Consider the following 12,959-nt stretch of genomic DNA (forward strand, 5'->3'; position numbering starts at 1 on the left):
GTATTTTTAGTATTCTGAATAATAGGAAAATGTCAGAAAGAATTTAGTGAGGAAGGGTGGTACCCTGGGAGGAAAATGCAAATGGCATGTTTCTTACATGAATCTAGACTGGTGATCCAGGAGTGTGGGGGGAAGTATCTGGGGAGTCTCCAAGCTTTTTCACTGTAGTTTCAGGGAGATCATGGCACTGGGGTAAACCCACGAGAAGGTGAAGTCTCAAATGGTCTTCTGCACCCTACTTGGCACTGGCAGATTGAATTAGAATCCTTTGTCCAGCCATGGATTCTGAAGCTAACAGGGAGGTAGAGAAAATAGAAATAAGTTACCTGAAGATGAAGTCTGAACTATGTGAATGTATCCCTTGGCATATCCTTTTTAATCAATTAAAATACTTGAGTCATAAAATTGTTTTAGTACTCGGTGTTCTGTTTGGCAGAGGAAAGGATAGGAGAAGTCTGTATTTCCCTTAGGAAGACGCAGCCAGGTAATTGAGTATGGCTGTGTTATCTCTTACCCTGCCAAGCCAGTGTATCACTTTTGCATGCCTAGAAAGAATGCCGAGAGGCCTTGCTGGGGTGTCAGGATTAAATCACCTCTTAATAAAATAAGGGCCTTTAAATCCTAGGATTTCCCCCCCCCCTTTTTTTTAAATTGATTTTAGACAGGAAGGGAGAGAGAGAGAAACACCAATTAGTTGCCTCCTGTGTGAACCCACAACCCTGGTATATGCCCTCACCAGGAATCGAACCTGTGACCCTGTGGTGCATGGGACAATGCTCCAACCAACTGAGCCACACTGGCAAAGGCTCTCCCTATCTTTTAAAGCAGTAAGATATACACAAAAATCTAGAGATTATTTTCAGTAATTATTTTTTCAACAGATTTAGCTGCTCGTTCTTTTTTGTGGGTTCAAAGATTGACTATACCCAGTCTTAGAGCCTCTCATTTTCTTTAGCATAAACATTTTCCTCTTGACTTCACCTGTAACCTATAATAGCTGAGTATCTAAGGCCTTCTCATTAGACTCCCTTTACTCCTTTCAGAGTAAAGCAGCAAAGGAACTGGCAGAGAACAGGAGTAAGATTGATGCTCTCTTGGATTGGGTGGCTTCAGTGGGGTCACCTGGTGGACAGATGGAGCAGCTGTCAGGAGCTAGCCTGGAGAAAGGCGCCTTGGATACCACTGACGGCCACATGGGCGTGAACCAGGCCTCAGAGAAACTGGACAAGCAGTATGAGAAGATGAAGGTGAGGATGTTGCTTGCCCTCACAGTGCTGGGGACTCTCTTCTGCCCTGAGCGAGTCACCAGTACCTCCTTGCTCCTGAATCCAGGGAGCACCTCTCAGTTCATATTCTTTGATGTCTCAGCAGCTTTGGCACTTGAAATACTCACATAGCACTACTTCACATAGCACTCCTCTGCCCCTGATAATCTGTATTCCTTTCCCCCAGGCACCATTTCACATACTGGTGAGCTTTTAACATAGTCCTAGACTTGCTCTCATCTTTCAAAATATACTTTCCTTTGGTAGTCTCATCCATTCATGATACTTCAATTACCATTTGTACTAAATAATTGCATATATATATTTGTCTCTAGCCCAAATGCTGTCCTGAGCTTCAAGCCATTATATGAATCTGTCTTTCTCTTGACAAGTTGGAATCACAAGCATCTCAAACTGAAAAATGGAATGCCTGTTCATTATAATACCCCTCTCCTGATCAAACACATTGTCCTTCCTGTACTAATTGCCTGAATTAGACATTCAAACCTCCTTTCCCTGCCTCACTGTCCCATATCGAATCAGCCATCAAATGCCATGTTGCTTATATCTCTTTCACAGGCAGCCCACGTCTTCATCTGGAGATATTATTGTAGTTTGGACTTGTATTATTATAGTAACTTCTACTGGACTCCTTGCCTGTAGGCTTTAATCCTCCAATTCATCCCCCACACTAAGTAATCTTTCTAAAATGCTACATCCTTTTAATGGCTTCCTATTTTACTCATGAAACCATTTCTTTCTTACTATTTCTCTCTACTCATTTATTCCTTCATTTAGCAAATATTGAGCATCTGCTATATGACAGGCATTGGAGATAAATCAGTGAACTAACCAGATAAACCGTCTCCTGGGACATTAGCTGGCACATGCAGGCACATTATATTGCGTGGTTGAGAGATAATGATATATTCAGGGCACTTTAACACATGCATCACATATTTCAGTAGTTCTACCTTCCTAGCACAAAAAATTTGGTTTAGCTGGAGTGCTTCTATTGAACGGCTTGTGTGGACCGGTGCCTATTGTGTACTAATGGGATTTCTGCCTCTGGCATGCCCATTCTGTGCTTGGGAGGTTCATTGTAGTGTGTCCCCCAAAGCCCTGGCACAGAGCAGAGATGGTTCTGCTGTCCTAGGAGCCTTCCTGACACCTCTTGCTGTTAGCATCAGTCAGCTTGACCAAGTAGTATTTCCATCCTAGGAAGGAAACGGCCTTACTTATAGGTGGATGGGTTGGAGGATGAGAAGGGGGCATCAGGATGGTACATAGACAGGCTGTGGTACTAGATGCTCCTTACTAGTTATTTGAGCAGGATATGTTTCTCACCCCAGCTTCCCTGAGAGGGTGTTGGAATCTGAGGCTATCAGATTGCGGTTGATACAGGTTGAAACCAGACAATATTCTGAAGAAAAGTAGGCTTAGTCCTTCTCTAGGTAGTTGCATCAACAATATAGGTAGTTAGGAACACTGAGTGAACTCCCTCTGACTTCTGTTAGACTCGGGAAGAACGTTGTTCGAACAACCACTACTGTCCTTCTTTCACTTCTGTTCCCTGGGAATAGAGAAAAGGTCCACATGGAAGCACATGGAGACAGCACAAATTACCTGTGCTGTCCAGAAACACAGCTCACTCTCATTAATGCATAACTCATTTACTTAATGCATTAATTTCCCTAGATCTTTCCTGTTAGGACAGTCTCCATAGATAATTGACTGACATATTTCATAGCTAAGAATTGGCAGTTGTCCCATGTATGGCTCACCTAGCTTACTCTCTCCTTCCATTCATGTGGGTAATTATGCGTTGGCCATTTGTACCTTCTCTTAGACTTAGGATGATTTAGTGAAGAGAGTCGGGTCAACAATTCATCCCTTAACTACCTGCATGACCTTAGTCAGTAGTACATCTTCCTGGTATTCACTTAACCCCATCTTTAATACGGATATTTTATTGTCTTCCTACATTGTAGATTGTGCAGCAAATCAGATGAGACAATACATGTAAAATGTCTTTGAAAACATTAAGATTCGGTATGTGTCAGTTCAGCTGGAATATGGCATAATGCTTAGAGAGAGAGAGAAATTGGTGATTTCTGAGCAGCTATAAAAGTGGCCTATGAAAATCTCTCTCTACTTCTAGTTGTAGACATAACCACATTATTGTGGTGTCCCTGCTAATTGTCCTTTGTTTGGGGGGATTTTTTGCCAGGCCCATCACCAAGAATTGCTATCTCAGCAGCAAAATTTCATCCTGGCCACCCAGTCAGCTCAGGCCTTCCTGGACCAGCATGGCCACAATCTCACACCTGAGGAACGGCAGACACTGCAGGAGAAGCTAGGAGAGCTAAAGGAACAGTATGCGACTTCCCTGGCCCAGTCAGAGGCGGGGCTGAAGCAGGTGCAGACACTACGGGATGAGCTGCAGAAGTTTCTGCAGGACCATAGAGAGTTTGAAAACTGGCTCGAACGGTCTGAGAAAGAGCTGGAGAACATGCACCAGGGAAACAGCAGCCCCGAATCCCTCCCCTCCCTGCTAAAGCGGCAGGGGAGCTTCTCGGAGGATGTAATTTCCCACAAAGGAGACTTGAGATTTGTGACCATCTCAGGACAGAAAGTGCTGGACACTGAAAACTGCCTGGAAGAAGGCAGGGAGCCATCAGCAGCTGGAACCTTAGTGAAGGACAAGCTGAAGGATGCAACAGAGAGATACACTGCTCTCCATTCAAAGGTATGGGAGAGGCTCCTGGCAGCCTCTGGTGAACCGATCGTGGCAGCCCTCACACAACTGTGGGTGGTTTCTGAGACTTAGAAACCTCAGGACACAGGGAATGAGCTAATTTGTATACTGACCACAGATAGAGCATCTTTATGAGCAGTGCAAAAATGCAAAACATGAAGGCTCACGGCTAGTGCCCGATCCTAGCAATATCAGCAGCGCGTCTCACCCCAGAGGTGCTGGTGGAGGTGCTTGCCTTCTGTATCATGACCAGCCCACAAGGGCTCCTCGAGACATAGCGCAGGGGGAACTTAAACCCAGTGCACAGTCTGTATTCCTGGACAGAGCATCAGGGTTAAATCCATATCTTCCTATCAGAGAACTCCTTTTAGCTCTTAAGGCATAGAATGTAGTCAGTTCTTCTCACCCAGGGGTAAATCCATATCTTCCTATCAGAGAACTCCTTTTAGCTTCTAAGGCATAGAATCGAGTCAGTTCTTCTCACCCGTCTTGTGCTTTGTATCAATACCTCTAACCCTCAGAGAGACACTTTTCTCAGTCCCATTTCTCTTGCAACCTGATGCATATTTCTTTGATGGCTTACCATACAACTCACTAAATCTTCCCCAGTGTGTAATAGAGTTGAGGTGAATAGAATGGATCAAATGATGAGGAACCCACTCATAAAAAGGTAGTTGCTTCTTATCTATCCATGGGCACTACCCCTAACTGCATCCACAGTGAGTTCCCCGTAACAGAGCCCAGCCTCTCTCTGGACTCTGCCTAGGATGCTGCTGCCTTTGGCCTGGCCTAAACTTTCTTTCCCTCCTTTCTCTGGCACAGTGTACACGACTGGGCTCTCACCTGAACATGCTGCTAGGCCATTATCAGCAGTTCCAGAGCAGCGCTGACAGCCTGCAGGCCTGGATGCAGGCCTGTGAGGTCAAGGTGGAGAAGCTCCTCTCAGATACTGTGGCCTCTGACCCTGGGGTCCTGCAACAGCAGCTTGCAACAACAAAGGTAAGCCAGGACACAGGCTGTTGTACTGCATGGCTTACAGCACCCAAAAGTAAAGCAAACTCTGGCCTTTAGGTTAAAAACAATGGTTGGGATGCCTTGGACAAGATCTCATTCCTAAACGATTTATTCTAATATCGGTGGCTCTGGTTAAGCTGAGAATTATTCTGTGCAGCTTATCATACAACTCACTCTGGGTCCTAGAACCAGCTTTGATTACTCACTCAGATGTTTTTCTTCTGTCCCTTTTCATCAACAAGCAGCAGTTGCAGGAGGAATTGGCTGAACACCAAGTACCTGTAGAAAAACTTCAAAAAGTAGCTTGTGACCTCATGGAAATTAAAGGGAAACCAGCCCCAGACCGCAAGTGTGTTCAAGAAACTACAGGTATGAAACAGCAACAGGCATAGTGCTGTCTGATTCCTAGTGTACACCTCTGTTCCGTAGTTGATCCCATTGTGTTGTACAGGTATCTGGTGCTAGCTGGGTGCTGAGGATATATATACACGTGAATAGCTCACCCGCTCATGAACTTTATTCTTATATCATTGAAGGACCTTTGCAATCTGGCTTCAACCCCTTTCGCCCAGGCATTCTGCCTTCTAGATACACCCTACGTCTTTCCTTTCCAAATAAACTAGTCATTTCTTCATTGCTTTAATCCTGACGTTTTTCCTGTTGCTTACCTGATAACATTAAATAAGGGCTTCCCATGCATGATGAACTCTTACTCATGCTTCAAGATGTAGCCAAGAGATTGCTTCCTTTGTAAAATCCTCACCACCACCACCACCTCCCAAAAGAAATAAAAGATAAGAAATAATCGGGGTTTTTTCAGGCCTCTCTAGTACTCTTTTTTTTTTTCTTTTACTTTTAAAATATTTATTTATTTTTAAATTTTATTTTAGAGAGGGAGGAAGGGACAGATAGAGAGAGGGAGAGAAATATTGATGTAAGAGAGATACAGAGATTGGATGTGCCCAACTGGGGATTGAACCTGAAACCTAGGTATGTGCCCTGACGGAGAACTGAACCCATGACTTCCTAGTGCATGGGATGATGCTCCCAAACCACTGAGCAACACCAGCCAGGGCAAGTCAATTAAACTTTTTTTTTTCCTCTCTCTAGTACTCTTTAGTACCACTATAGCACTTAGGATTTTATTTTCATGGTTAGTTGTGCCTTCCTCTGCCTGCCCTCTCTTTCAGAGTCTTAGGTTTGAAGAAGGCAAGGACTTTATCCCAATTATCTATAGTCCTCAGTATCTAGCACAATTTCTGGCATGTAGTAGGTGCTAAACAAATAATGTTCATGGAATCTGGCTCAAATACTGATGTTCTTTAAGCTTATTACTTCTGTTTGTCTTAATGTCTGTTGTTATAATTAACATGCAACTTAATACTTTTTTTTTTAAAGCACAACACAAAAATAGTCTCCACTTTCTCTTTTCATGGCCATGTTTTTCCAGATTCCATACTTAGCCATTTCCAAAGCCTCTCCTCTAGCCTGGCTGAGCGCTCTGCTCTGCTGCAGAAGGCAATTGCCCAATCTCAGAGTGTGCAGGAAAGCCTGGACAGCTTGTTGCAGTCCATCATGGAAGTTGAAAAAAATCTGGAAGAGGAACAGGTGGCATCCCTGTCGTCAGAAGTCATCCAAGAAGCCCTGGCCACTAATATGGTAAGACCTCTACCCAGAGTTTCCATAGAGTGTATTTGCCATGTTCCATAATTGCATCACTTTGAAAAAGTATCAAGAGAAGAATTTATGTTCATGAATCTTCTGATGATGAGACTTAGACATGATGACTAATCCATGTGAAGATATTGCTATCCAATTTCCAAACCATTGTTAAACTTCAAGAACAATGGCAATAGCAAGGTCATTTGGTGGAATGGGTTAGAGAACTAGGAGGATGAGATATATGATGTTCTGAGGGCTCAGGTCCAATCCTCCAACCCTCCAGAGGAGATAAACGTGTAGTTATTAGAAGTTTGTTTGTTTGTGGCTCAGATATCCTATAACAGGGGTCCTCCAACTATGGCCCGCGGGCCACATGCAGATACAAATATTGTATTTGTTCCCGTTTTGTTTTTTTACTTCACAATAAGATATGTGCAGTGTGCATAGGAATTTGTTCATAGTTTTTTTTTAAACTATAGTCCGGCCCTCCAACAGTCTGAGGGACAGTGAACTGGTCCCCTGTTTAAAAAGTTTGAGGACCCCTGTCCTAGAATAAGTAAGCCAGGAGTTGACACATCTTCTTGATGACAGAAACTGAAGCAGGACATTGCTCGGCAAAAGAGCAGCTTGGAGGCCACTCGTGAGATGGTGACCCGATTCATGGAGACGGCAGACAGCACCACAGCAGCAGTGCTGCAGGGCAAACTGGCGGAGGTGAACCAGCGCTTCCAACAGCTCTGTCTGCAGCAGCAAGAGAAGGAGAGCTCCCTAAAGAAGCTCCTGCCCCAGGCAGAGATGTTTGAACATCTCTCGGAAAAGCTGCAGCAATTCATGGAAAACAAAAGTCGGATGCTGGCCTCTGGAAATCAGCCAGATCACGATATTGCACATTTCTTCCAGCAGATCCAGGTGAGGCTATACCTGCCAAATTGACAGAATAAAGGGAAAAGCAGGGCAAGGAAGGGACCAACGTTTACTGAGGACATAAAATGTCAGTCCATATCCTGGAAACTTCACCTACATTATCTTAAAGAATTATCACAACCATCCTGCAATCTAGATATTATTTGTCCATTTTTTAGAAACATACCTAGATTTATTTTTCGCTCATACTATATATTCAACCTAAATCAGTAGGATACTTATCTTATCGTGGTCAGTCAGGGATTCAAGTTGATGGAAACTTCATCCTGACAAAGTTTTTATGAAGTTTTCACGTTTGATTTTAATATGTTGATTTTATATTTTGGTAAATTACTGAATTACTTTATTGTTTGATTTAGTTGTATTGTTGACGCTCTTGGATTTTGCAAGTACACTTTCATATAATGTGAAAATGTAGTTTTACCTCTTCTTCAATTTTTTAAAATATATTTTTATTGATTTCAGAGAGGAAGAGAGAGGGAAAGAAAGAAACGTCAGTGATGAGAGAGAATCATTGATCAGCTGTCCCTCTCACGACCCACTCTAGGAATCAAGCCCGCAGCCTCCTGGTTCATAGGTCAACACTCAACCACTGAGCCGTACAGGCCAGACTCTTTTTCAATTTTTATGCCACCCATTTTCTCTTACCTATATCTTTAATAGTGGGGAGAGTGCCTGTTTTACAGAAGAGATAGCCTGTAGAAGCTTAGAGAAATTTAATAACTTAAGAGCACAACCTAGTAAGTGGCAAAGCCATGATTGAATTTTAGGTCTTTTCCACTCCAGAACCCTCTATTCTTTTCATTCTGTTATACCACCTAGGTATTGTTCATCTTTCAGTGTGTATTTATTTATAAGGATCAGAGGATTTAATACATTTCCTGTTTGCTTGACAGGAGCTCAATTCGGAAATGGAAGACCAACAGGACAGCCTTGATACTCTGGAGCATCTGGTCACTGAACTGAGCTCCTGTGGCTTTGCACTAGACCTGTCTCAACACCAGGACAGGATACAGAACCTCAAAAAGGACTTCACAGAGCTACAGAAGATAGGTAAAGAAAGGTGAGTTCCCATATGTGTTGGTCAGTACGGGGCGCTAATTTTTTCTTGCTGTTGAGTGAAATTATTACCTCACCAGTCATTACCAGAAAAGAACTCTGCTATGGCCCAGCCAGTGTGTCTTAGTGGTTGAGTGTTAACCTATGAACCAGGAGGTCATGGTTCGATTACCGGTCAGGGCACATGCCTGGGTTGCAGGCTCGATCCCCAGTAGGGGGTGTGCAGGAGGCAGCCAATTGATGATTCTCTCTCATCGATGTTTCAATCTCTGTCTCTCCCTTCCTCTCTCTGAAAATTAATAAAAACTTTTTTTTAAAAAAAAATCAAAAAAAAAAATCTCTGCTACAGAGGGATAGACTATTTGGAAAGTGTCTCTTTCAACCAAAGCTACCCAATCTACTTGATGCTTAGTGGTTTTTCTATTACTAAATGATGAATTCCTTCTGAATAAGGGGGCTCAGTTCCCTCTCTGTACCATCAAAAGCCCAGGTCACCTGGACCAAACAGAACAAATTTGAGGCAGCAAGTAGGATTGTGGCAGGATTTGAAATAAAGAGAAAAATTGGAGACTTCTCAGACATAATTAAGGGTTATATTGGCACTCACCCTGCTTGTTTTGACAACAGTTATTTTTTATTATTATTAATCCTCACCAGAGGATATGTTTATTGATTTTAGAGAGAGGAAGTGTTACAGAATTTACCAGGCAATCGAAAAATACACAAGAGTACCAGAAATACAGGAAAAAAACATTTATTTTCAGATGTTTCACATATACTGGTACAGTGACTCAGGGAGACTGTTTCTCTCCAAATCCCGAGCCAACCAATATGGAGGAAGCTTTCCCTTTGTACCCTTTTGGTTTCTTTGTCCCCCAAATATGGATGGGACTTCCGGACCTTTCCCAGGCTTTGCAGAAAGCCTGTGTGTTGGGATGGGGGCCATGAGACCACACGTAAAGGCCTGGCCTGGTGCCAGCACTGATAACCCCCTCTGGGGGTTGTGTATTGTTTATGGTTTATGGCCTCTGTAAAATGGGAGTACTTGGGTAAACAGGTCTTGCAAAACCAGATAATTAAGGAAGGGGTAGTGACTAGACTATAGGCTAACAGGAATGTGCATTAGGTTACTGGCACAGATTTAGATTACTAGCCCCCCAAAAATGTCTTGTAGGGGAGGCCAGGGGATTGTCAAGGGTGGGAGGGGGGAAAAAGGACACATATGTAATGTAATACCCTTTGTAATACTTTAAGCAATAAAATAAAAAAAAATATTATAGATTACTAGCCCCCCACAAATGTCTCATTTTCCCCATCAGAAGGGAGAGAGAGAGAACATGAATCTGTTGTCTCCCATATGTACCCCAATCTGGGATTGAATGTGCAACCTAGGTATGTGCCTGATTTGGAATCAAACCCTCAACCTTTTGGTGTACAAGACCAACTGAGCCACCTGGCCAAGGCTTGACAACATTTAAGTTGCTGTTTTTGAAGAGTGTCTGGGTTGGGGTTTTTTTAAGGCAAACATGGGAATATATATGACAAAGGTGGCTGATTTCAGGTAATCAACTCACTGTTGAAAAGCCATGATTCCTCCACTAGAACACCTCACGTGGACTTAAGAGCTGATTAAGATTTTTCTCTTGGTTTAGCCATAAATATAATCTTGATTTAGCAGATGATGGCCTTAGCGACTAGACGCAGCGGTTCTCAACCTGTGGGTCACGACCCCTTTGGGGGTCAAACGACCCTTTCACAGGGGTCGCCTAAGACCATTCTGCATATCAGATATTTACATTACGATTCATAACAGTAGCAAAAGTACAGTTATGAAGTAGAAACGAAAATAATTTTATGGTTGGTGGTCACAACATGAGGAACTGTATTTAAAGGGCCAGAAGGTTGAGAACCACTGGCCTAGAGGAAAGTAGTTGCTCAAATCAATGCAGGTAATTTAGGGAAGGAGAGAGGGATGAAGGCCAGGCAAGCTTTGTTTTTCTTCCCCATTCTGATGCCATTTCCAAACTTAATTCCAAATTGATTTCTCCTTTCTCCTGGATTTGTTTTATTCCCTAGTGTATTCATTCTAACTTCTCAGAGCCTCTTGTTTTAGCATTTTCCTTGTTAAAGGAATTAGCATTTTAATTAGGCCTTGAAAGAGTCTAATACCTAAAAAGTATCAGAGCTGGACTTAAGATCCAAAGCCTACATTCCTTCCATTGTATCATAGAACCTAAATAGCAAGCTCCCTGTAGTTTTTCTCCCTTTCACTTTAGCTTAGAGTAAGACTGAAGACTCCTTTCCCCAGAATGTCCAAACAAGGGCAACAGATTCCTTAGTTTTATGCTCTCCTACATTATATGTGGTTGTTTAGCCAAAGCTGCTGTGGAAAAGATGATGGGAAGAAAAGTACTGTTAGGAAATGATTCCTAGAGTCCCAGGATGAACTTAGTTTTAGTTCAGGTTGACTTTACACAGCTTAGTCTAGCAAGTAACAGAGCCTCTCCGTTGACAGAGAGGAAGATGCATCATCTTGCCAGGAACAATTGGATGAATTCCGGAAGCTGGTTGGGACCTTCCAGAAATGGTTGAAGGAAGTTGAAGGAAATATTCCACCTGCAGAGACTTTCATGAGTACTAAAGAACTGGAAAAGCAGATGGAACACCTGAAGGTAGGTGAACAAAAATATCTCCAGGAATTGGGCTAGACAGCAGTTTAGAAGCATGTATGGACTCATTTCCAGTTATGGTGGGAAAGTGGTGTGAGAAATCCAAATTATCCATCTACATTAGAACTGAAAGTCCTACCTACACCTACCCCTACCCAAGCACTGAGCACCAAAAATCTATTTAAAAACCAAAACCAAAAATACAATTTTGGAATAATATCTCTGAAGTTTCAGCTATTCTTGGATACCTCTCATGCTATGGTAGGTCATAAAAAAACATTTGTAAAAGTCCAGTTCTTGAGTAGCTTAAATTCTCATTGTATGTTTGAGAATTAGACAATTATATGTGAGCAAGTAACAAAACATATGATTAGGAAATCGAGGACATAATTAGTCCTACAACTAATAAAGGAGATGATATAATGAGATGGTTGGAGGTAGTTTCAAGACTAGGACCCCTTTTGTCCCATCCCCTGCAGAATCCCTCTGTACCATTTTTTATTTGTAGTCATTGGGCCTCTGCTTATACCTCTTACACATTCTTCTTTTAATTGAAACCAGCCTCCAAGTAACTCTTATACATTTGTCCCCATTGTCTTAGTAAAGCAGGGTTTCTCTTGAACAGATAAGAGTTTGATTGCTTTCACAGAGTCTGTTCCAGGAGCATTTGCTGTAGGGAAATTCCCTAGAGCAGCGGTTCCCAGTTTCTTGGTTCACAATACCCTTAGTGTTTCAAGAAATGTTTCATGGCAACACCAGGCCAAAAACAACAATAAAAAAACCTCACTTGCTAAGTGGTCAGGTCCAAACAACTTAATAGTAGTTGTTCACATGGTGTCCAACAGATGTCACTGTATTTCCCTCAAAATTTTAAAATATCCTGTGTCAATACATAGTTCAGTAACTGTAATCCTTTGGAATCAAGCCTGAGTAATAAAGAATTGACAAGCTGAGACTTGATAAGGTTCAGTCTGAAGCTAGGCTGCATGAGCTTGCTAGATGTTCATGGCTCTGGGTCTTCAAATCAAAAGCAAACTAAGTAGATTTCAGGGAATACTAGGAAGGGACTGCAGGCTAGGATATGTCCCAGCTTTGCAAGGAATAAAGTCTTACTGCTGTGGCAGGCAATCCACATCTCAGAGACAATACAACCCGGTATTTTTGACATAGAGCAGATGCTGTTGTTTCCTAATGGCTTCCTATAGAAGTGAGAGCTTTGACTTCAAACCCAATATAAAGTTCTCTTGAACATACAAAACGTAACCTATGACTCTGTGTGTTTCTCTATATCTCAGTATCTCCTCATTTTACTCTCCAGTGACCATTTCTTTTTTATTTTTTATATGCATGCTGTTCCCTTTGTCCACCTGGCAAACTCTTAACCTTAACTCAAAGCTTTCCTCCCTCTAGCCAAAGCTAAATGTGTCCTCTTGTGATCTCAGGGCTTACTGACTGTCTGTATTTCTGTAACAGCATTTATCACATTATAATGCAGTAGATAATCTGAGCTCTTGGTTTAGAATTGTGTCATTGTCTTACTGTGTATCCACAGTGTTTAGCATGATGCCTGGCCTATAGTAAATGCTCAATAAACATTTGATGAATCAA

The 12,959-nt window shown here is 42.3% G+C and overlaps 1 protein-coding gene across 1 annotated transcript in view; it reads left to right on the forward strand.

Annotated features, from left to right (window-relative positions):
* Positions 1 to 12,959, forward strand: part of MACF1 (microtubule actin crosslinking factor 1) — a 280,203-nt gene that overhangs the window by 169,925 nt on the left and 97,319 nt on the right. The window contains 10 exon segments of the mRNA XM_036348376.1: positions 1,044 to 1,105; positions 1,107 to 1,156; positions 1,159 to 1,247; positions 3,496 to 4,014; positions 4,846 to 5,022; positions 5,283 to 5,406; positions 6,488 to 6,696; positions 7,291 to 7,608; positions 8,520 to 8,686; positions 11,198 to 11,354. Of these exon segments, the coding sequence (XP_036204269.1) occupies positions 1,044 to 1,105; positions 1,107 to 1,156; positions 1,159 to 1,247; positions 3,496 to 4,014; positions 4,846 to 5,022; positions 5,283 to 5,406; positions 6,488 to 6,696; positions 7,291 to 7,608; positions 8,520 to 8,686; positions 11,198 to 11,354 (1,872 nt within the window).

Source organism: Myotis myotis, unplaced genomic scaffold (genome assembly GCF_014108235.1).
Source record: "Myotis myotis isolate mMyoMyo1 unplaced genomic scaffold, mMyoMyo1.p scaffold_m19_p_2, whole genome shotgun sequence".
In the NCBI taxonomy this organism is placed as follows: domain Eukaryota; kingdom Metazoa; phylum Chordata; class Mammalia; order Chiroptera; family Vespertilionidae; genus Myotis; species Myotis myotis.